We start from the raw sequence: 26382 nt of genomic DNA, 5'->3' as shown, positions 1-26382 counted from the left end.
GTCATATTTTTAGGGCTACAATTTGACCACAACCTAAATTGGAAAACTCACACTCACACCTTAGTTCAGCTACATTTGCAGTATGCATGATAGCAGAAATAGGTGATTTAAAAATGAAGAAGTTAGTTTATTCAGCCAACTTCCATTCACTAATGAGTTATGGAGTCATCTTTTGGGGAAACTTCTCTCACAAAGAGAACATTTTCAAAATTCAGAAACGAGTCATTAGAATTATATCTTGTGTCAGTCCTAGACCATCATGCAGAGACCTCTTTAAGAAACTTGGTATCCTGACTACTACTTCTCGGTACATATATTCATTGATGTCCTTTGTCATTTCCAACATATCTCTTTTTACACAAAATAGTGCAAAACATTATTATAATACCAGAACCAAAAACAATCTGTATAAGGACTATAAAAGCTTAACATTTGAACAAAAAGGAGCCAAATACATGGATACTCATATATTCAAATCTTACCAGGGCATATCAAAAGCCTTGTAAGTGATAAAGATCGGTTTCAAAGTGAATTCAAGAACTTCCTGTTGGCTAACTCCTTCTACTCCACTGTTGAATATCTTCACAAGGATTGTAGCTCATAACTCTGTCTGCATTAGCATTGTGCAATATACATGTACCCAAGTAAAAAAATAAATAATAGAAAAAAAAACACCTTTGTCTCTTTCCACATCCCAAAGGCTCCTCTCCTAGGGATCCATGGAAAATGATAAATGTAATGTAAAAAAAAAGTAATGTAATGAGTGAGCTCGATCAGTCATGTGCATGCCTCCAGTTTTAATGTTGCAAAGTGGCATGCTACAACCATGCAGAAGTTGGCCATTTTCCCATATTGCCAGTGAGGTTCAACCAGTTAACATTGACCTTATTGGCTCCCTACCACCCTCTGAAGGTTACAAATACCTATTCACTTCAGCAGATAGATGCACGCGATGGGTGGAAATGGTACCAGTTGCTGTCATCTCCATCAAAATGGTGAAAAAAAAAAAAAAAAAAAAAAAACACATCTGTTGAGAATTGGTTGGGGTGCTCTGGCTATTTTCTTCATGCGACAATGCTTCAAGAATGATAGTTTGAGTTGATCCTCTATGGCAAACTGTCCAAAAGTGTAGTTTTCAATGGCACCATACCAAAAGTTACCATCCAGCAAGCAGTGGCAGGGTCAACTAGTGATGTAGGACACTGGACGATGCTCTCATGTGCCAACATGAGAAATTTACACAAGCGCTCCCTCTGGTCCTGTTTTCATTATGGACTGCATATGAAACTGACCTCAGTACACTGGATGCAGAGATCTTGTACTGTGAGTGTGTAAGGATTCCTGTAGACTTCCTCACTCAGGCATCACTGCCAGGTTATTTAAATCTACCTCAGTTGCTGCAACAACTTAGAGAACATATCTCCAACATTCAGTTTCCCCCATCTTTGCACCATGGTCACAACCAATTTTCATGCACAAGACATTAAATAATTGCACCCGTGTCATAATATGCACTGTTTTCATGCGAGCCCCTCTGCAACCAGCCCTTTCCCAGTTGTGTGCTGTGGAGATTATATGTTCAATATATTATTGAATGGTAAAAGCAACAGAATGTCTATTGAGACTGGCCACATGAGAACCAACCATGTAGTGAGGTTCAATTAATCATTTATCCCCAAAGCTGGGAGGGGGGGGGGGGGGGGGGCTTTGTGGCGGTAAAATGATTGTGACTCAGAAATACCTTTTTGTATGTACAGACTATCTTTGTTAGTTCTTGTTTGGTTTTTGTTGCATTCACTTAGTATATTCTAGATGCAAAAATAAAAATAGTGGAAGCCATATGGTTAGGAGGTTACACTCCGCAGTGAGTACAGTGAGGAACTCAAACCCAGTTCGCATAACTCTGCCATCTCAGTTTTACAGTCTGGTTTAAAAAGTTAAGATTGACCTACTCCCCAGTTTAAAACAAAATGCTAATATGAGACACCATACTAAAAGAAAGTGGAATTATCCCTGATAAATACTGGTTTCTGTAAAAATAAGTAGTTGTGTCGAATCATAATGCAGATTTTAATAGCAGTTATGCTGAAGAAGAAATTAACTATAATATGATAAAAGTCCATCTTAAATACTAATATAAACAGTTCTCACAGCTTTCATAGTGGTGTTCCACACATATCACATAAGAAATGGGATCTATATGAACAGCTTATGATGCTAATTAATTCAGATAGATGGAAGTGATAACTTCAGTTACTAGTATCCTGGACTTTAAAAAAATCTGCAATAAGTGCCCATAAGAAAGTTTTTAAAAAAGTTTTCAATGGTGCTGAGCTGCATTTTTTGAATGAATACACCACCATTTGACTATATGTTATTTTATTACTCTTCCATACAATCTAGATTTCAATTTTTACATCATTATCAAGTAGAATGCTAAAAGTTCTTAATCCATTAACAATCATACTGGGTAAAGTCAACCCAAAGAAGTTTTTGGGTGACTTTGACAGATATGACATGTTAATGGTTTATAATGGTTTAAGAACTTTTAGTATTGTATACAATAATGTCAGTAATATACAATCAAATGGCAGTGTATCCTTTCAAAAAAAGAAGTGTTTGCTCTAAGTGCAATTAATTTAGAGGCACTGCATTTTATTTGTGACAATAGAAGTACAGAAATACAGCAGTAACTTTGTAACTTGTAGGATTGTAGTGAACAATAACCATTTCTCATTTCTCTTGAGTTGTTTCAAAGAAATTAACAAAATTAAATTCAAGAAAAAACTCTTAGCACTGACTTCTGTTTCCCACAAAACTCCAGTCTTGGGAATTAGATATTGCAAAGTTTGCTATAAAACTCCTTGTGCTGTTGAGGAAGAAGTTGCAACATAGACAACAGGTCCTTCTGTTTTGCAACTAATAAACGTAGATCATCTTTCAGATGCAGCGCAGCATGACATACATCTGCCATGGTCCTTCCTGTTTTCAATACATTGACTTTTTCCATTCTTTTGTTTCAGAGTACGAATTGTAGATAGCTTTTTGACATAGATGAGTATGAAACACTTTGATTATACTGCATTTGGAGTTCTTACATATCTGTATTGACAACATTGTCTCAGCAGTGTGTTTAAAATCAAAACAGTCAGTTGTATGTAATGGAATTACATGGAATGGGTCCATAGCCTTAGCTGACTCAACAATCTTGTGTAAATCTTGCAGAACAAAGAACTTGTTTGCCATTCTTCATTTTATTTATAATTGAAAAATCTCTGTCACACTCAAAAAGCCTGTGACCACTCACCAAAAACTCACGTGTTATCTCTTCATATCATCCCAAGCTAAATGGAGGAGATCTTGAGACATAGCACTTGGAAACTCCAGAGGGAAGCACTGCTTGACAGAATACCATGTACATCATAGTAATTAATATTTGAAACATTCTATACATAATTTGACACTTGGAACAAATCTAGAGATACACAACAGAGTACAGAGAGTTCAAGAGAACTGAAATTTATTTTGTGAAAAAATGGCACTTAGAATTTTTTCTATTACATTCTTTTAAATGTTGTTACTGTGTAGAAAAACTTCATCATATCATGTTAAATATTTTAACTATGGTATTTGAAGAGGGTTGAAGGAAACAAAATTTTTGCAGATGTACTGATTGGCCAACAGCAGCAACTTTCATCCATTAATTGCATCCTTCTTGCAGTGCACCACCTTTCCATTCTTGATTACATATGCTATCAGGTTATCATGGCAGCCAAACTGATAAATGATGTGCTCCCACCTGCAAACAATAACAATTAAAAATTGCTGTTATAAGCATGGAGGTAGAGGTATTCAGCTCACTGCTGATAGTTTGTAATATTCTCTTGTGATAAAACATTACTAACTTGCATTTCATTAATGAACAGTTACATGAGAAAAGACTATGTATGGAAAGCATTAAATTGTGGATAGGCACATAACAAACAGATAAACGTTACAACTCATCTTCTGAACTTGCATTCTTCTTCAAGGCTGAGTCCTTTTTGATGTCTCTGTCTTTGTTCAACCATTCATACATGTGATGAGTGATAGTCTGCACTAATATCACTGCTTGCACTCTACCCAAAATCTTCACTATTATACTAATTTAGTAATAGTAACTTATAATATCATGTTTACAAGTGTGTAAGTAGGCTGTGTTTGTGTGGCATATAGCCTCATAGTCCAAAGAATACATTAGTTTGACATATGTCTTGCACGTACACTGTGCTGTTATATTGCTGCATCTGTGCATGAAACCCAGAATTTTTCTGGTCAGACTGTACTTGTTTTTCATTTAATTTAGAAAATACTGTGAGTGAGTATATTTATATGGTTTTCTGGGTGGTACTGGCATGTTTCAAAACTGCAAGCATATATCCCAGTGAATAGTGAATAGTGTTTTATTCGTCTCATAATATACAATTTCTAATCATATGATTAGCGTGCAGGAGACACATCAAAAAAATTGATAACACAACTTAGGTCTAATTGGTACGAAGAATTGTAACATTAATATAAACTTTTATTTTTCTTTCCTCCCTTTTGTGAAGGACAGCTACATTTACACACAAGACTATATGTAAATTTATCCTGCTCAAATGTTCAGTTCATCCTTCATGAACTCCTCAACAGTGTTGTAGCAGCATTTGACAACTATATATTATATAGCTTTGTTCTCAGTGTCTCTAGGTTCATACGCAGAACATTCTTTCCTTTTAGCTTGTTATGAATTTTCATTGCCATATAATGAGGAGACTGCGCATATAGGTTTAAGCGATGAGTGGGAAGCATAAAAATTTTTTTGTTTCTCATGTTATACGTGTGATTGAAACAGTTTTTCTCGAATAACTCTAAATTGCTGTGTAGAAAGATGATAATATCATAGATGTTTAAGGAGGGAACTGTTAATAACTGTTGTTTTTCAAATAGTGGGCGACATGATGTCCTTGGATGGGCAGTACACATGTTCCTTATTATTCTTTTCTGTAACTTTAGTATGTGCAATATATTGCTTGAATTTCCCCAAAAATAATACCATACCTTACAACTGATTGAAAGTAGCTGTGGTATGAAATTTTCTTTGCATTCATGTCTGTTGCAGCAACTAATATTTGCATAGCAAATGCAAAACTACATAATTTGTTTAACAGGTAGTCAACATGTTTATTCCAATTTAAATTTTTATCTAGGTTTAACCCTAAAAATTTCACAGAATCCACTTCTTCTATATCCCGATTTTTATGAGTTATTTTAATTTCTTGGGGCTTTGACTGTTTTGTTCTGAATTGGACCATGTGGGCTTTGGGGATGTTCAATCTTAATCCACTCAGTTGGAACCATGTTTCTAGTTTGTGCATTGTGTTTATTATGTAGAGAGGGATGTTTTCTGGCTCCTGGTTTTCAATTAATACAGATGTGTCATCTGCAAATAAAATAGATGGAGCATTTATATTGTTCGGTAATCATTAACAAAGAACAAAAACAAAATAGGTCCTAGAATCTGTCTCGATGTTATTTGGGCATCATGTGTTGGTGTCAGAACATCACTGTGTCACTTTATTAGTACACAGGGTGTCCCGTTTATCTTGACTATCCTAAATAACTGTTTGTCCAAATGCAAATTATAAAATGTTTAAAGCAAATGTTATTTAGCCATCAGGGGACATCAATCAACATGATTGCCTTCATCGTAGCTTTATTTATTTTTCTTTTTTTTTTACAAAGCTATTAACAGCAGTATGACTTTTTTAAATGACACCCTGTATTTTTTATTTGGTAATTTGTTTACTCTCCTAAAGATCTATTCAAAATGTATCACAGTGTACCATTCACTGAAACACAACATTATTAATTACACAACACAACATTGACGTTGACACTCCCAGCACTTAGTGCAGGTACTCGGGGTAATGGAACACATCCACATGCTGACACTGACAGAGGACAAATGTAAACATAAGTTGAATGCAGACCCATCTTCCATCAGCCACCATCAGTTGAAGAGTTGTGTGAGAAGAATGTACACCAATGAAGAGAAGGTATAAATGCTACTCATATATGGGGAATGTAAGTTAACAGAACAGTAATTGCAATACGGTTTTCTTATGTATGGGTACAGTAATTTAGTCCTTTTAAGTACTGTTGTGTAGAGTAGGCATACAGTAAAGGCTGTCCTTCCTACAAACTGCATCAACATAACGTTTCTTTTATTGTTGTTGTTGAAGGCAGGTGAAATGCTACACAGGCAGCAGAACTGTACAGAGAGTGATATCCTGACAAGAACCCACCTTCCCAATGGATGTTTTCTCATCTTGTTGCAATACTTCAGGAAACAGGAAGTTTCAACCCACGACAACACAATCGTTGTAGCAGTCGCACAGACAAAGCTGCCGAAGTTACTGTTCTAGCTTCCATAGCTATGAATTCACAGGTGAGCACATGACAGCTTGAACATGAGCTTGGCATTCCTAAAACCAGTGTACATCATATTCTTACATGTCACTGGTTACATCCTTACCATGTACACCTACATCAAGAACTGCATGGGAATCGTGTACATTTATGTCAATGGGCACAGCATCTAATCCTCGCGAACCTGAACTTCTTCTCCAATGTTCTATGTACTGATGAATGTTCCTTCTCAAACAATACAAGGAACATGCATTATTGGTCCAGTGATCACCCACGATAGCTTAGGCAGGTGGAACATCAGTATCAATGGAGAGTTAATGTCTGGTGTGAGATGCTTGGGTTCTACAATTATTGGGCCTTATTTCATCAATGGTAGTCTAAAAGGCACAGCGTATGCCAACTTCCTCAGCTGAATTCTTCCTCCTCTTCTGGATGAAGTGCCACTAAGAACCAGAATGCATATGCGGTATCAACACGATAGATGCCCAGCACATAATGCCTCATGTGCATGTCATGTTCTGAACCAAATTATCCTGCCAGATAGATTGGTCAAGGAGGAACAGTTAGGTCTCCTGATTTAAATCCTCTAGGCTCTTTTTCTGTGGGGATGCATTAAAGATGTTGTCTACATGCACGTCGTGTTCTGAACCGAAGGTATCCTGCCAGATGGATTGGTCGAGGAGGAACAGTTACTTGGCCTGCTAGGTCTCCTGATTTAAATCTTCTGGGCTTTTTTCTGTGGGGATGCATTAAAGATGTTGTCTGCCATGATATTCCAGCAGCTCCAGAGGACATGCAGGAACTTATCATGCTTGCTTGTAATTCTCTTCAGCAGGCAACACTGGAAGCAGTAAATAATTCTTTCATTCAACGAGTGCACCAGTGTATCGGTGTCCAGGGTCACCACTCTGAGCAACTTTAAATGTTCTACTCCTTGACAGTGGTACAGGAGAGTCAAAGTCAATTTTGTGTTATGTTTTTACTTGGTTTTCATTTGTTTTCTCACGACTCCAGCAAGTGGGCGAGTTTGTGATACTGGGCTCAAAGTCAATGTTGTGTTTCAGTGAACAGTACACTGTGATACATTTTTGAATAGGTCTTTAGGAGAGGAAATGAATTACCAAATAAAAAATACATGGTGCCATTTAAAGAAAGTCATACCATTGTTCATATCTTTGGAAAAAAAAACAAGGCTACGAAGAAGGAAATCATGCTGACTGTTGTCACCCTGATGACTAAAGAACATTCGCTTGAAACATTTTATAATTTGCATCTGGACAAACAGTTATTTAGGATGGTCAAGGTAAATGGGACACCCTGTATATTTGGTGATGCTGGTGGTGATTGTGGTGGTGGTGGTGGTGGTAGTGGTGGTGGTGGTGGTGGTGGTGGTGGTTGGGGTGGAGGAGGAGGTGAAGTAGTAATTTAGCTGTACATTCCATTTTGGCTTGCCACCTTTCATATTCCGCTAAACATGAGTTTTTACTGTCTTATATTGCTCCGTGTTCAGATGCCTGTGTGACTGGTGCATGGGGAAATTATTTCATTATTATTATTAATATTATTATTATTATTATTAGTTGGTAGAGGTGTGCTGAATATGTAGCATTAGATCATCATTGTCTGCTATGTGTGTTGTTGTTGCTGATGTCAGGTTTAATTATGTGCCAACCTGCAGCACTGTATGTAGCAGCAGTAACAGTGACAGTTTATTCTTTGACTTGTGTTTCGTTTTTCGTTCATTGTAATGTGTACATAGTGACAGAGATTTGCTGTTATGAGCTAACGTTTAATCTTCTGGGATGGTTCTTCTTTCAAGCATGACATCACCTAGTCTGTTCATTGCTTGGAACTAGTATATGTTGAGTGTGTTTATTCTATTAAATACGGTTCCTACATTTCACAGAGCATGAGAATGATATTTAAAGTTCTACAAGTTAGTTTAATAAATACCTGCTATTCGAATGTAGGACAGCCCTAATTCTAGCTGTACTTGACAAGTGGGGACCCTGACATGGTATTTAAGTCAACAAGAACTAAGCTATAGCAAAAATTTTGAAAAAAATTCACAAGATGACACACAAAGCAGCTGTATCAAGATTAGCTTTGTGCTTAACTCCATTCAGGCCCCATAACTCTGTAATGCAGTTTGCTGAAGTTGAAGCATCAGCATCACTGCTGATTAAAAAAGGTTGCCATAGTAGTGAGCTGGTTAGATTACCACTTCACAGTGGAAATACAGGATGTCATAACTGGGCCACTCATGGCAAATTCTTATGACAAGCTTAAGACAGAATTGATTTGAAGAGTAGCATCCTCGCAGGAAGACAAAATTCATCAGATGCTGCCATAGGAGGTTACTGGAAACTGCAAACCATCACAGTACCTTCGTCACCTAAGGAGCTTTGTTGATACCAGCACTGTTACAGATCATTTACTGCACACCATTTGGAGCAGCTGCCTACCATCACAAGTAGAGGCAATAGTAGCATCCCAAACAGAGGTGCCACTGGATAGGGTTGCAGAACTTGCAGACACAATTCAAGAAACTGTCACTGCTGCTCAGATTAGCACAGCAACAGAGCCGTGCAGCAGTACAACAGCAGCAGCAGCAGCAGTAGTTGCACATGCTGATGATGACTCTCTAATGTCAAAAGTTGAGTTATTAAATACACAAATCAGCAAGCTGTAGTCTCAGAGGGCAGTGGGTGGTACTGCAGAAGATCAGGAAGCTGTCCATCAACTAATGCTATGTCCTGTAATGCAGAGCATCCCATTTACTGGTACAATTGCTAGTTTGGTGACCAGCCCTGAAAATTTTCTGCAAAAAGGTCCTTCCCAAATGCCAGCACAGTCAAACGTTGGTGATGCCAACTGCCTGTCAATACCACAGGGCTTGTTTATCAGAGACAGGAAACTAGGCTAAAAATATTTGGTGGGCACTGTTTCTGATTTATGTTTTTGCCGCAAACTGCACTTTTGACTAGACTTCCACGCACTTGTAAACAAGTGCTACGTAATACAGGGCACCACATAAAAACTACTGATGGCTCACCGGTATCATATGGACCTAGGTACTTGGCACCCAGCTACCTGGCTGTCACTAAAAGGAGGCATTATCCAACTAGAAAGTGGCCTCTGGCAGTCCCTCTTACATATTTTTGTTAAGAAGTGTGGAGCGTAGTGTCCATGTTGCTGAACTATAATTGTGCCTTTCATGGTGCAACTATATTTAGTGCACTCGATTAGGCCAAAGCCCTAATTCTAGCTGCACCTGACAAATATATACAAGAGTACTGATATAACAGTTCCCTGTGGCACTACTGCTTGTAGTAAGGAAGAGCTTGTAACTCTGTTGTTTATGTGGAAGAGCTTGTAACTCTGTTGTTTATGTGCACGCCACCTTCCAAACAATAGATCCTTTATTAATTTTATCATATTGAAATAGTCATAGAAACCAGTTTGAACAGCATACTGTTATTTCATATTTTGATAAATGTGCATTTAGTACCTGAAATATAGAAAATCTGCAAAAGGCAACTTGAAAACATTTGTTATATTTGTTATAAAATTTAGAGCCAGATTAATGATTGATTATGTTCACCTGAACCCCATGTTTATGTAGTCAGAATTAGTTAATGGTGTTCTGTTCCCTGAGTAGTAAATTGGAGTCTATCCAATCATGTATTTTTGTCCGTTAATTTAAGAACACACTCTTACATTTCAAATTTGCATTCTGGAAGACATGCATCCATTAAAAGAAACTGGTAAAAGAGTGTTTTGAGCCAACTGATGTGGTGAAAAGCACATTGTCAACAAACACTGGAGTGGCTGTTCAAGCTACTGTGACCATATATTGCACAGTTATTTTGTTGGGGGAATTTCCAGGTTATCAGGTTTGCTCATACTTTTTACCATCTACTACTCTGCCTGCACATTGTAATGTAACTGTTTGATAGACCTATTTTATTTTATTTTTTAAAATCAAAATCAGAGAACCCAATACACTATGATTCTCAGTACAATTCAAATAGATCAATACTGCAAATTGTGTATTTTCTATAATACCGGTGTAAATGTTCATTGATGAAGCCATAATGATAACATAAAATTAACTGTTTTATGGGAAACATAACTATTTCTGTATTTCTAACATACTTCACAATTTTGTTCATTTGTTAAGTCAAGAATATTTAGATGTTATAAAACATACTTATTATTTTCCAGAAGTGTTCAAATAGATAAAATCAACAGAAGAATGTATTTCTTTTCACTTACATGAAATATTAATCAAATTGTAATTCTTTGGTCAAGGTTGTCAATTATATCGATCTTGTAAGCATATCTTTGGAGTGAAACAGACATGTTTCTGTTCTTGTTCTTGTGTGAGACACTTGGAAGTTAGCAGTTCTAGTTAAGAAGTTTATTATTTTGTGGAAACTCTAGAATATGGAATAAAATAATTTTGAAGAGAAATAAGTTTCTGCTTCAAGATATTATGGATTTAATGTATGAATAAACAGGATCAAACACCTTTTTGCAGCTTTGGCATGACGGAATCATTAAGCTAGGGTGACAGTGCCAACAGAAAGCACAACTTACAACAAACGATGAGAAATAATTTAAGTGAAAATACTTCCTACTGGTTCTCTTCTCTACTTGATGCTTTGAATAACTGAAGACTTATATCTCTAATATACATGCAGTAATTGCATAAAACCTGGATTAATTAACAACATTTTAATTCAATTTTTATACTTTTTGTGGTTCAAACAAGGCAAGAGATGTAAGGATACCCACCATAATATCAGGCATGTGCATGAGCTTCTTAGTTTCCTTTCCATTTTCAGCACTTTTTCTATAAATATGGGATGGGGCCATACCCAGGGCTTGGTATTTTCATAGTTTCATTCAGTGTAATATTAACACAAGTATCTCAATACAAACATTTTCATTGTGCATATTCTCTGTTGTATATTAAAAAAAGTATGTTACATTTAATGATTGTCACTTGTGTATGTGCTCACCTGCTTGCATCAATAATGACTAAGTCTGCTGCTTTCCCTTCTTCAATGGAGCCCACTCTGTCTGCTCGACCCAATGTTGCAGCAGCATTTAATGTAGCTGCCACAAGCGCCTCCTCAACGCTCATTCGCATGAGTATGCAAGCCAATAGCATCACTATTGGCTACACATATTAAAAGAATAAACAACAGAATTAAAATGCTTCAGGCATGTAGAAACGTGCTTTATATGGTGCTCTAAATTAACACATAAAATGATACAATGGCACTGGAGTGCATTATAATTACGTGGTTCTGGAAATGAATATGATGTTGAAAGAAAAGTGTCATGAAATTACTTTATAGATGAACACTCTGATGTAGTCATAGAACAATATAAAAGAGAACATTGGATATTTTCCTGCACCCAAGTCTATTACACATTTGTCTATTGTTTGATATGCTACTATTTGCTGTACCTCAGTTATGATTTCCCTAAACCATGAAAGGTGCTTGTCTGGACGGACCTTCAAGAATGCCAAATTCGGTTTCCTTCCCTATCCTTGTGAAACGGAGGCAGACCTGTACGCTGCTGTAGAAGGGATGGTGAACACTAAATTTTCTTCTTCCACTCACAGCATTGAAATGCTCAGAAAACTAGCCTAAAAGCTTCTGGATAATTTCCAAGTCTGTCAAGTACAAAAAAAGACAAAGCTGTGGAACAAGCTATTGAGTCTCCACTAAATCAAGCAAATGAGAAATGACAGTGCATGGAATTTGAACTGTTAGAGGAAAGTCAAGTAAGATGATGATTTTGACAACCCCTGAAGATGATGCTGTCTGAAATAACTGCATATTTGTCGTAAGAGACTTACAGCAGCTAGCCTGAACAATTTATTTGTTTAGTTTACCATCAGCAAAATGTGATCCGGAGTTTTGATGTCCATTCATAAGCAAAAGTATTTTTAAAGTAAATACCTAATTTCTTTGTATAGCAATGGGCATAATCAATTTTTGAAGTTTATATACATAAAAGGCAAGGAAAGCAATGGAAGAAAGGAGCAAGAAGAAGCAAAATGGAACTAGCTTTCCAGAAAAGCAAAAACACATACACTAAGAAATCCCTCACTTGGAACACCAAAATAAGGCATTATAACACACTAATTAAGTTGGAAGAACTCTATGCAGCAGAAATACTACTCATGGGGAAGAAAGAAAAATGGAGAGATTGGAAAATCAAGAAGAGAAGAAAATTTTGAGGAAGATCATGGTCCCAAATTCCAAAATAACAAACAAGTTTTCTATAGAAACAAAGCCCTCTATGCGAAGTAAGGCAGACTCTCAGAAACCATGAGGAAAAGGAGGATTGATTTCTATGGACACATACTCCAAATGAATCCCGACAGACTAACTAAACAAATCTTTGACTTCTTTTACAAAAAGAGAGAGAGAGAGAGAGAGAGAGAGAGAGAGAGAGAGAGAGAGAGAGAGAGAGAGAGAGAGACTAAACCCAATTGGTTTAAGGAAGTGGAAAAGGATTTGAGAGAACCCTAGATTACCGAAGTTATGTTAAAGAATGGTACAGCCAAGCCCATGGCCAAAGACAGAACTAAGAGGTTCCAAGTTAAGATCAACACCAAGAAACTGATTCAGATATCAGAGGAGGAAAGAAAGAAGAGATCAGATACAATGAAGAAATATTGGGAGAAAAAGATAGCACAAGCATCTAAGAAGTGATTGATCTGATGTACCCCAAAGATGGGTGATATGAAGTGGGGGAGAGGGAAAAAAAAGGGGGGGAAAGAACCCGACTGACAGATTTGCTCACTGACTCATCATCCCCCAACCCAAACCAATAAAATTAGAAACTTGAAATTTCGAGAGGATGTTGATCTTATACTGTAGGAGTTGTTTAAGAAGAGATATTTTTTGAAATTCCATCTTTAAGGAGGTGAAACAGGGGATGAAATATTTTTTGAAAATATGTTGCTATTAAGGCAATTGTGAAGCCAGACCTGCAAAAATAGGTGCATGGTTTCTTGGTCAGAAATAAAGAAATTTGTGTTTCAGCATTTTTGGAAATTTAACTCCTATGGGGGTGAAATACTGTGTGGAAGTGTTTTTGGAACTAAAACATTATTAAAGTACAGCAGAGTCCCGCTAATCTGAACCGTGGCAATCTGAACATTCAGTCAATCTGAACATAAAAAATGTTAGACTAAGTATCGAAAACTGTGTGGTATACTGCCGTACATACACACTATTTTAATTTACAAGTATAAACACGTACTAGAAAAATTGGTAAAAAAAACATTAGGTTTAAACTATGTATAACAATGAAAGAAAAGCTGTCAAACTTACTAAAATACAGCAGACATTTTATCCCTACTTTTTTAGATTACAAAAACTCAGTCATTGTTTTTTGGCGTAGGAAGACAGTCTGTTATACCATTCATTGTTGCGCCGTCATCTCATGAACATCAGATCAGCAGGCGTAGCAGTGAGCTGTTGCTCCAAATAATGTAGTGTGAGGTCAAGGACTTCTGCTGTGTCACTGTGTGGCACCAGCTCTCCTTTGTCGCTTTCAGGCTCATTGTCACTTCTGTCACAGCAGTCCACTTCTTCCTGGTCTTGAGTCACAGGAGCAACTAACTTAGCATCAGTAAGGTTCTCCACACATGTCCCATCTGCTGTCATCCACTCATCTTTGTCTCCTTCGCTAGCTTCTTCACATCCAGGAATTGTCTGTATCATTTGTAGTAGATTTTCCTCTCCATTTTCAACTAGGTTGTCCTGAAATTCAAGAGATGTCCACAGTTTTCTCCACAATTTTCTCAGACTATTTTCTGAAATATTCTGCCATGCCTCAGTGGCCCAATAAACAACATCCTTCACATTGGTGATTTTTATTTTGTCCACTAAAGGAATGCTATCATCTTGAATCAGAATTCTTAAAGATTGTTTTCTGTTAATCAGTTTTAATGTTTGCAGTATGCCCTGGTTCATCAGCTGTAGAAGTGGTGTAACATTTGGCAGCAAAAACTTCACCACAATTTCTCCATCACATAATTCGTCAGTGCTGGAGTGAGGCAACGTGTTATCAATTAAAAGGACTGCACAGGGAGACAAATGATTTTCCTTAGAAAACTGTTGAACAGAGTGAACAAACTGGATGTGAAACCATTTTTTGAACAGCTTACAATCCATCCATGCTTTTTTCTGGTAGCGATATTATATGGGCAAGGACATCATGTTGCAGTTTTTAAAAGTTCTGGGCCTAGCAGATTTGCCAACCAGCATTAAAGGCAGCTTGTGATTAGTAGCAGCATTGATGTGCGCTAATAAAGTCACACAATCTTTGTACATTTTAAAATGAGGAGCATGGTCTTTTGCTTTTGATACCAGGGTTTCTGTTGGCAGTGCCCTAAAATTAAGGTCAGTCTCTTCAGCGTTATAACTTTGTTGGGGAGAATACTTTCCCTCTCTTATCATTTTTTCAAACTCACCCAAGTATTCCTTTGCTGCATGGTGGTCAAAAGAAAGCTTCTCTCCGGTAACTGTTAGCTGACGGATTCCATGATGTTTTTTGAATCCGTCCAACTAACCCGTACTCACACTAAAACTCATTACCATTCATTAGCTTGTTGAGATAAATGGCCTTCTCTTGAACCAGAGCTCCACCCAAAGGAGTTCCCCTTTCTCTTTCCTGTGGAGACCAAAGGAACAGAGCTTCATCCACTTTATCATACTGGGACTGTTTCAAAAGTATGCCGAATTTCAAGTGTTTCTCCCAAAGATATTGCACAGGACTGTTCAAGCTTCACTCGGTTCTTCTTTCAATCACAAATTGTTGCTTTACCAACACCTTGTTCCATTGCCAGTTCAGATACATTCTCACCATTGTCTATCCACTTCAAAACATTCAGTTTTTCTTTGAGAGTTAACGTTGAATGTTTCTGTTTTCTCATGACGAAAATACATACACCACTACACCTGAACGAATACAGTACAACTATTATGTGTGCCAGTGATCAATAACTAACATTACCAAGCACTTTATGAGACAATTGGCAGTGCACTGACCTTAGACACTACAAAGGTCTCAACAATGCACAACAATGGGTGCAGGGGGTGAGAGAGAGCCATTGTTCTCACACTTGTTCCCATTTGTTACCATGATGCACCCACTTATCTGCTTGACATACTTCATTTTCGAAACGCGTCACAGTAATTCTAGCTAATCCGAACAAATTGGTAATCCGAACAAGGTCTGGTGCCAATTAGTTTTGATTAACTGGACTCTACGGTACTGCTAAAATATTTTTAAAGCTACATCCATCATAATTGGCATTTGACTTCTTGGTTATAAATAAAAAATACATATGTATATATGTGGTGTCTGTTCTTTTGGGCATGTCTGAAAGAACATGATTTTGATCCAGTAGCCAGTATGAAAGAAGGTACAAAAGAATTACTTACAATGGCTGTGAGTGAGCATTAATTGAAATCATTGGGGAAAGTTGATAATTGGTGGTGGACTGGGAGTTGAACATGGGTTTCCTGCTTACTAGGCAGATGCACTGACCACTGTACCAGGCACAAACAGTGGCCATCACAGGTGCACAGACAACCCTAGCACGCCTCTGGTGAGACCCAGATTCTCATCTTGTCCACACACAGTGAATGTAGTTCCCCTTGCCCATTACCCTCATTGCTCGCGGCATTTCACCGATTCCTGTAAGAGTTTGAGTCTAGTGTGCATCCACACTGAAGAGATCATTGACCATCTTGCCTTAATTATATATATGTGGTATCTGTTTTATTGGACATGTCCAAAGGGACAGAAGCCACAATATATGCAACGTGGGATGGCTAACGATTTCTTTAGTGTGGATGCACACTAGGCTCAAACTCTTATGGGAATTGGTGAAATGCCATGAGTACTGAGGATGATGCACATGGATCACTACATTTGTAGTGTGTGGATAAATTGAGAATTTTGGTCTGGCTGTAGGTGTCCATGCAACTGCAATGGTCTCTGTGTCCAGATGACACAATGGTCATCACGTATGCCTCGTAAGCACAAGACCTGGATTTGACTCCCAATGTGGCAAAATTTTCATCTTTGGCCATTGATTTCAATTTTTGGAACTAAGTCTGTGAAAACTTGTGTTTAGCTTCTTATCTAGAAACAAATAAATTCACATGTCACTGTTTTTGGGAATTCAGCTCTTAATGGAGTGAAATATGGAGTGAAAAGCTTCATGAAAATATTACATTGTGAAAGTGTTTTTATAGATAAACTGATGAAAATTAGTACTTGGCTTTTCGATTAGAAATGAAAGAAATAAGTGTGTCACTGTTTTTGAAAATTCAACCACTAAGGGCTGAAATAGGGGAAGACTGATTCACAAACTCATCTGTGACCAGCTAAAACAGCTAAGGTTAGGAACTTGAAATTTAGAGAGATTGTGGATCTTATACTAAACCATTTAAGAAATCATCATTCAAAAATCCACTAATAAGGAGTTGAAATAGAAGATGAAAGGCTTTTTGAAAAAATGTCACTATTAAGGCAGTTTCAAAAACAGAACTGTGAAAATTGGTATTTGATTTCTCAATCAGAAATAAAATAATATGTGTTTCAGTTACAGCATTTTTGGAAATTCAACATTAAGGGGGTCAAATAGTTTTCTTTGGGGGGGGGGGGGGGGGGGGGAATAAATTATTATTAAAGAACTACTAAAGCATTTTTAAAGCTTCATCTATGAAAATTGATATTTGACTTCGTGGTTAAAAACAAAAAGTGTGTGTTTCAGTGTTTTTGGAAATTCAGTCCCACAAGGGAGTGAAATAGGGGATGAAAAGAATTATGAAATTATTTCATTATGAAAACATTTTCAGAGCTAAATCTATAAAAATTTGTATTTCATTTCCCTGTTAGACATTTAAAAAATACTTGTTTCACTGTGTTTGGAAATTCAACTCCTGTTGGGGGTCAAATAGGAGATGAAAATTTGTAAGAAAGTATTTTATTGTATCAAAAACTTTTTAAAGCTAATTCTATGGAAATTGATATTTCGCTTGTCACTTAGATAGAAAGAAATATGTGTTAGGGTATGAAAGTTCCGTGGCAATATCACCACAAGAATGCAAAAGGCATTACTAACAAAAACTTTGGACTCCAGAATTGCTTTTTGGTCAAAAGTACATTTGTAAGAAACCATGCTTTCATGGCCTTAGGGTGGGGAAATGCAGAAAGAGCGTAGAGTCTGACCAGCATATTGATACTGTGGAGATTGCAAGGGTGGAGGTGGGGCGACAAAAAGCTATTGTGGGTGTGGTGGGTAAAATGTCAGACAGAATGGGCATGATTTTAGGTAGTCATAGCGTTGATGAAATAACTGATTAACACACTGAAGGCCAGATATTATTGAGTGACAAGAAGTGTACACCTAAGTTTTTTTTTTTTTTTTTTTTTTTTTTTTTTTTTTAGGGATCATCGGTACCAGGACTGGATGTGATGGCTTGGGAAATCTTCTTTTGAACTAGGATGGTGAGGTAATTACATACAGTGAAGGCTGAGATGAGAATGATGGTGTACGGCTGTAAAAAGTTTGCATCTGAACAAATAAAATTGCCTCAAATGCCATTATGTATGGGAGGGAATGTTTGACATGGGAAGCATGGCAGCTGTTAAAATGTAAGTACAACAGTACTTATTAGAAGGTTAGATGTGAACAGAAGCTTGTAGCTGATGCTCATTGAGGAAAAGGCATCAGATGTGGAATAGGAACATGCAAAATTTAAAGCATTTAGAAAGTAAAAAAAATTTCAACAGGTCAGCCTCATCATGAGTCCAAATGGAAAAGAAGTTATGAATGCATCTAAATCAAACCAGGGGCTGAAGGCTTATGGATCTGAGGAAAATCCCTTCAAGTGACACATGAAAAGGTTGTGTAATATTCATGAACTATAATTTTTGTTTCCTGGTAAGTTAATTTTCTGGAATATTGTTTGAATTAAAAATGGTAATGTCTTCTAAGATAACAAACTAGACAGAGGGTAAGATGATAACCACCAATTTACAACTTAATCTTTTTAACAAGTTTGTTATCTTAGCCAGCTATTTCACAGAGGAAGACTGCACTGTAGTTCCTTCTTTAGATTGTCACACATATGACAAAATGGTAGATATCGAAATACACTCCTGGAAATGGAAAAAAGAACACATTGACACCGGTGTGTCAGACCCACCATACTTGCTCCGGACACTGCGAGAGGGCTGTACAAGCAACGATCACACGCACGGCACAGCGGACACACCAGGATCCGCGGTGTTGGCCGTCGAATGGCGCTAGCTGCGCAGCATTTGTGCACCGCCGCCGTCAGTGTCAGCCAGTTTGCCGTGGCATACGGAGCTCCATCGCAGTCTTTAACACTGGTAGCATGCCGCGACAGCGTGGACGTGAACCGTATGTGCAGTTGACGGACTTTGAGCGAGGGCGTATAGTGGGCATGTGAGAGGCCGGGTGGACGTACCGCCGAATTGCTCAACACGTGGGGCGTGAGGTCTCCACAGTACATCGATGTTGTCGCCAGTGGTCGGTGGAAGGTGCACGTGCCCGTCGACCTGGGACCGGACCGCAGCGACGCACGGATGCACGCCAAGACCGTAGGATCCTACGCAGTGCCGTAGGGGACCGCACCGCCACTTCCCAGCAAATTAGGGACACTGTTGCTCCTGGGGTATCGGCGAGGACTATTCGCAACCATCTCCATGAAGCTGGGCTACGGTCCCGCACACCGTTAGGCCGTCTTCCGCTCACGCCCCAACATCGTGCAGCCCGCCTCCAGTGGTGTCGCGACAGGCGTGAATGGAGGGACGAATGGAGACGTGTCGTCTTCAGCGATGAGAGTCGCTTCTGCCTTGGTGCCAGTGATGGTCGTATGCGTGTTTGGCGCCGTGCAGGTGAGCGCCACAATCAGGACTGCATACGACCGAGGCACACAGGGCCAACACCCGGCATCATGGTGTGGGAAGCGATCTCCTACACTGGCCGTACACCTCTGGTGATCGTCGAGGGGACACTGAATAGTGCACGGTACATCCAAACCGCCATCGAACCCATCGTTCTACCATTCCTAGACCGGCAAGGGAACTTGCTGTTCCAACAGGACAATGCATGTCCGCATGTATCCCGTGCCACCCAACGTGCTCTAGAAGGTGTAACTCAACTACCCTAGCCAGCAAGATCTCCGGATCTGTCCCCCATTGAGCATGTTTGGGACTGGATGAAGCGTCGTCTCACGCGGTCTGCACGTCCAGCACGAACGCTGGTCCAACTGAGGCGCCAGGTGGAAATGGCATGGCAAGCCGTTCCACAGGACTACATCCAGCATCTCTATGATCGTCTCCATGGGAGAATAGCAGCCTGCATTGCTGCGAAAGGTGGATATACACTGTACTAGTGCCGACATTGTGCATGCTGTGTTGCCTGTGTCTATGTGCCTGTGGTTCTGTCAGTGTGATCATGTGATGTATCTGACCCCAGGAATGTGTCAATGAAGTTTCCCCTTCCTGGGACAATGAATTCACGGTGTTCTTATTTCAATTTCCAGGAGTGTAGATGACAGAGGGATAGAAAAACAATTAAAATCGCTCAAAAGAGGAAAGGCCACTGGACCTGATGGGATACCAGTTCGATTTTACACAGAGTACACAAAAGAACTTGTCCCCCTTCTTGCAGCAGTGTACCGTAGGTCTCTTGAAGAGCATAGCGTTCCAAAGGATTGTAAAAGGGCACAGGTCATGCCCGTTTTCAGGAAGGGATGTCGAACAGATGAGCTGAACTATAGACGTATATCTCTTAACGTCTATTAGTTGTAGAATTTTGGAACATGCATAATGTTCGAGTATAATGACTTTTCTGGAGACTAGAAATCTACTCTGTAGGAATCAGCATGGGTTTTGAAAAAGACAATCGTGTGAACCCAGCTCGCGCTATTCGTCCACGAGACTCAGATGGCCATAGACATGGGTTCCAAGGTAGATGCCATGTTTCTTGACTTCCGCAAGGCGTTCGATACAGTTCCCCACAGTCGTTTAATGAACAAAGTAAGAGCATATGGACTATCAGACCAATTGTGTGATTGGATTGAAGAGTTTCTAGATAACAGAATGCAGCATGTCATTCTCAATGGAGAGAAGTCTTCCAAAGTAAGATTGATTTCAGGTGTGCCACAGGGGAGTGTCATAGGACTGTTGCTATTCACAATATACATAAATGACCTTGTGGATGACATCGGAAGTTCACTGAGGCTTTTTGCGGATGATGCTGTGGTATATCGAGAGGTTGTAACAATGAAAATTGTACTGAAATGCAGGAGGATCTGCAGCGAATTGACGCATGGTGCAGGGAATGGCAATTGAAACTCAATGTAGACAAGTGTAATGTGCTGCGAATACATAGAAAGAAAGATCCCTTATCATTTAGCTACAATATAGCAGGTCAGCAACTGGAAGCAGTTAATTCCATAAATTATCTGGGAGTATGCATTAGGAGTGATTTAAAATGGAATGATCATATAAAGTTGATTATCGGTAAAACAGATGCCAGACTGAGATTAATTGGAAGAATCCTAAGGAAATGCAATCCGAAAACAGAGGAAGTAGGTTACAGTACACTTGTTCACCCACTGCTTGAATACTGCTCATCAATGTAGGATCCGTACCAGATAGGGTTGATAGAAGAGATAGAGAAGATCCAATGGAGAGCAGCGCTCTTTGTTACAGGATCATTTAGAAATCGTGAAAGCGTTACGGAGATGATAGATAAACTCCAGTGGAAGACTCTGCAGGAGAGACGCTCAGTAGCTCGAGATGGGCTTTTGTTGAAGTTCTGAGAACATACCTTCACTGAGGAGTCAAGCAGTATATTGCTCCCTCCTACATATATCTCGTGAACAGACCATGAGGATAAAATCAGAGAGATTAGAGCCCACTCAGAGGCGTACCGACAATCCTTCTTTCCACGAACAAGAAGGGAGAACCGATAGAGGTACTCAAGGTACCCTCCGCCACACACCGTCAGGTGGCTTGCGGAGTATGGATGTAGTTGTAGTAGATCTAGATTAAGCCCCTCACATTAAAAAAATAATAATTTCCTGGTATTTCTACTGCATTGTATTTCGAATTTCAGGAAACTGAGTAATTATAAACTTATCAGAAAAATGAGAAAATCATATGAAAGAAAAACAAAGAGGCAGAATAAGAGAAACAATTAATGGTTGAGATGATTGCTAAAGTTGTGAAAAATAAAAAGATTGTAAATTCTACAGCCAAAATTGAATTTCTGAGTCAACATACAAAAGATATGAGAAGAAATGTGATGGAAGAGTATTGGAAGGGAAAACAGGCATATTTTACAACAAGATTTAATTGAAGCCAGTGCTCCTGTTCTATTGACATACGTACCTATCTACTTGTTTTTTCCCCTTTTGTGAGGGACTGCTTAAGAATGATGGAATATGAAAGAAACCCCACACTGTTTTCATCAATAGCAGAACTGCGAAATTACATTCCAGAGGTAACACAAGAGCATTTGGACTAATGAAAGGACAGCTTTGACAAGAGTCCTATGCAGAACCCCTGGCCACCAGATTCTACAATAAAGCTGCTGGAAAGAACTTCATCATAGGATTTGCACAGGTGTACTTCATAACAATGAGAGCACATAAGCAACATCCTTGGTCCAGATTTCAGCATTTAATCCAGTTACTGTGCTAAAATTATTAACACTTCGCTAAAGCAGTGAAACAAAATATATAAATCTGAAAAAGAAAAAATTGTAGAGTTGATGAGACAAGATTTCTTTAGTCCTGAAGATACAAGATACATCCCAATGTGTAAACATTATTTGGGAACCTCTGAGTGATGAGAATGGTGTGTACTATAGGTGGAACCACAGTCACTAGTGTGTGTGCTTTAAAAACTTCTGAAAATTTGTCCCACTTCCTTCATTTTTCCTCTTGCCAAAATGAACCCAATAGTTATTACTGGAGAAATTCCACACTCACAGGGAATCACCCTCATTTCTCATTGGATGAGAGACACCAGTTTTCTCTTCAAAGATATTTAGAAAACTTCGTGAATTTTTGTACTTCCACTGCACAACATCTTGTTCTTCTGACTGTGGGCATCTATCCCTAACATACTATTTTAGAAGAACTGGAGCACTGTCACTCTAATTTTATTTTTATAACTTGGCTGTACCCTCATTGCAGTCAATGATCATGCAGCCTCCGGTGTAGCCTCTTATGATCCTCTCAAAACCATTAACAGGTTAAAGTGCAATGAATGACATGTAATTCGCAAGTAAGTAGAGAAGATGCTGTAAAAGATCATTCAGCCATTAGAGAATTTTTATCTCACCCCTGTGGTCCTTGTTACATGGTATTTCTGAGTTGATTACCAGTGGTTGAACAAAATCACAAAAAAGATATATACCCAGTGCACAAATTAATGACACCTCGGACTGTGCGAAAGGAGCGAAGTATATCTCCACTATGGATATGCAGACTGTCAACTGGTAGATCAAGGTTCATAAGGCTGGCCTAAAAACACTGCTTTCACAATGCCTGATGCCTTCTATGAGGTCCAAGATATGTTATTTTGTCTTTCCAGTGGGCAAAGCTCTGGACATCTTAAGCATGATGGACAATCTACTTTGACATCTTAGGTGGATGAGGTGTCTTTGCTACTTGAATTGTATTGTTATCCTTATCCAGAAAAGTTAAGAACAGTAACAGATTTTCCAACTCTTTGGCGCATTTTGGTGTATGAAGTTCTCTCACAATGTGTTCTACTCCAGATGCCTCATAAAAGATTTTAGTTGAAGGCACAGCCACTACAAGAGCTGCTGGCATGGAATGAAGATCAAGAAAGCTCTTTTTATATCCTTAAAGAGATGAGGAAGTCTTCACCTGTCTACTTAAAAACTGATAGCCATTGATGGGGGGAGGGGGGGGGGAGGACTTGTTTTTTTAGTGTAGTTACATGTTTTCATGTATGTTACCACTAATCATATATACAAAGCCTGTAAACAGACTCATTCTACATCATTTCCATAAAAGAATCATTCATATGATTTATGGAACATGTAACTAACTAACAGGAAAATGCTGAAAGATTGACTACTCACTCCTCCAATGTACTCTTCCAGTCAGAGAAGACTTATTCTACAGTTGAGAAAGATTGCCTTCATGTAATTAAGCAATCAGTTATATGGCAGACGATTCACTGTTTTGTCCAACCAGCATTCCTTTTGCTGGCTGACAATCCTAAAAGATCCATCTGGCTGACTGGCAAGATGAGAATTAATAGATTAACATTGTAATAAAGAAATCCCTTTTGATTGGGATGAAAATAATTGTGGCTCATGTCAGCTCATTTATGGCCAGTCATATTGAAACATTTTCTTGATGTATCTTCGTCAGGTCATTTGTGGAGACCCTTGATAGAATTGGAAGCAGTTATCACTGGCCAGGTCACTACTGATCTGTCAAACATAGGTAAGACGTTGTAGAGCAGGCCAACAATGGCAGTAAGTGTCTCATTTAGCCCCGGGACACCTAGACCAATTCCTCCTGCCATTGCTCCATTTCACTAGATTGTAATTCACTTTTTGAGACATTGCGGGTCACCTAGTGTGGTGTAACTGTTGTGGTCACTGGCAGGCAGTATGTGGTTCACCAATTTGATACCTACATTGATCAGCTAATATTTGTAATTTATAAAAGTTTTCGGTATTACTTATTTACGGGATACTGTAATTTGATATAACAGTCTATGCATTTGTAAATATGAGCATTTTGAGTGTGTTATATAGACTCTTAATGTTGAGAACTGAATTTTCATAATGTACTCATAACACTTAATCTTCTCATGACAGTGTCAGATTATTCTTATGATTTTATCCCACTTAAAAGCAAGGGAAATATTTTACAAAAACTTTTATGACAATGACCTCACAGAAAGCAAAACACTTTGTGGAACACAATAAAGCACCTTAACTGAAGTTGATGTCTATAATATTACCCATGTAAATTAAACTTCTTCAGCCTAGTGTGTTCACCCCTACAGGGCACCTCTTGCAATTTCTCCTTAAGCATACACTTATTTTCAACACATGTTTTCGTTTAGATAATAGTTCATTTACTGAAGATCTTAGCTCACTTTTTATTTTTTGAATATATGTATAATGAACTACTGACTGACTAGTGACTGACTTCAGATCACATTCACCTTGGTATCATTTTTAGTTGATATTATTTCAATTGGAAATATTCTGTCCCAATTTTTACCACTATGTTTATCCTAATTTTCAGACTATTTTCATTTTTGTTAACATTGTGAGGTGAAGACTCCCACTCTCATTCTACTTTTATGGGCAGTCTAACTAATGCACATAACTACTAGTAATTTATGATGGTAATTTATTCATCAAATGACAATATGCATTGGATGAATTTTGTCAGAAAATTCATAGCGTAAAAATACAGCATACAAGGCTGCACAGTAACCTACACAAGTTTAAAGTTGCATATGCAACCCTGATGAATTACAAAATTGTGTGAAAATGTATTTCATATGGACTACATAGTTGACATTTACATACAAAAAATACTTTTGTTCAAAATATTAATTTAAATTAGAGCAAGCACTTAATTAAAAAGACTATTGACAGTAGTAAATGAATATGGGTATTTGCTACAAATTTATTTTAGGTATTCATTCACACTATAATAGCAGTTGATGATAAAAATTTAAATAGCACTTCGTTAAATGAAGATAATTGTTTTATTTCTCTCAACTGTCACAGAAGTTTGTTGTAGTGTCTAGTACCCTGAATGTTTGTTTGTTTTTATCATAAAGCCTTGTATACCCTCTTTATATGGATGTATTGCACATTCATGCATTGTAAAAATTAAGATCTGCATTATATTTGAAACTATCAGTATAGCTTTTCATATTAATTACACATTTTTGTATAAAGAGTCATGGCAAGGGTAGAACGTTTTACTGTTTCAGTAATTGGTAATTATTCTAACAGCTCATTTCTGCATAGTGAACATGTTTTTCAGGTCTTTTGCATAATGACCCCAGAAGGTGAGGACACAGGTAATAACAGAATGGATGTAAGAAAACTAGATAATTGTGCTACACTGTCTTATATACAATACCAATTACACATAATTAAAAGCAATCATTACATTACATTATTACATTAATAATTGTTCCATAGATCATGAAAATGACATTTTATAATGATGTGGAACGTTTCAGTTTTCTTTACACAATATAATTATTTTTGTTTGTTTTTATTTTATTTTTTATTATTTTTTTATTTTTTTACAGTACCTACTTCATATCTAAAAATTCGCCTATTGAGTAGAAAGAGCTTTCATTCAGAAAATTTTTTCATTTGTGTTTAAATGTTTAAATCTGTCAGACTTTCAATGCTATTTGGCAAATGACCAAAGATTTTTGTGGCATCATAATTCACTCCTTTCTGTGCCAAAGTCATATTTAACACAGAGAAGTGAAGATCATCCTTTCTTCTAGCACTGCAGCTATGTACTTTATGCACTTTGCTATTATTTTTCAACAGGGAATATATTTTAAACTGTTATGGTATTTACTGTACAAAATTTTATGTACTGTGTTTTCTCAAAAGTTAGAGCCCATTTGCAGAGAACCACTTAATAATTTTCTGAAAGATATTATTTACAATTTCCTCAGCTGATTCTTGTTTGTTGGGTGTGATTGGTATACCTCTATCATCAGCAAAAATACTATCTTTGCACCTTCATGAATACAGAGTGGCAAATCATTAACATATATTAAGAACAATAAGGGAACCAA

General features: G+C 37.9%; 1 protein-coding gene across 2 annotated transcripts in view; it reads right to left on the bottom strand.

The window, feature by feature from the left end:
* Positions 1-2638: 2638 nt before the first annotated feature.
* The window catches only part of LOC126334905 (probable imidazolonepropionase), a 149508-nt gene continuing 125764 nt past the window's right edge, over positions 2639-26382 (bottom strand). The window contains exons 8-9 of one of the 2 annotated variants that reach the window (XM_049997615.1): positions 11481-11641; positions 2639-3799 (exon numbers count right to left, since the gene is read on the bottom strand). In XM_049997615.1, the coding sequence (XP_049853572.1) occupies positions 3694-3799; positions 11481-11641 (267 nt within the window). In that variant the 3' untranslated portion in view covers positions 2639-3693. The remainder of the gene's footprint in view (positions 3800-11480; positions 11642-26382) is intronic. The other variant, XM_049997616.1, reaches the window with a different exon arrangement.

Source organism: Schistocerca gregaria, chromosome 2 (assembly GCF_023897955.1).
Source record: "Schistocerca gregaria isolate iqSchGreg1 chromosome 2, iqSchGreg1.2, whole genome shotgun sequence".
NCBI lineage: Eukaryota > Metazoa > Arthropoda > Insecta > Orthoptera > Acrididae > Schistocerca > Schistocerca gregaria.
Note: the sequence above shows the minus strand (reverse complement) of the source record. Positions and strands in the feature narration are given on the sequence as shown.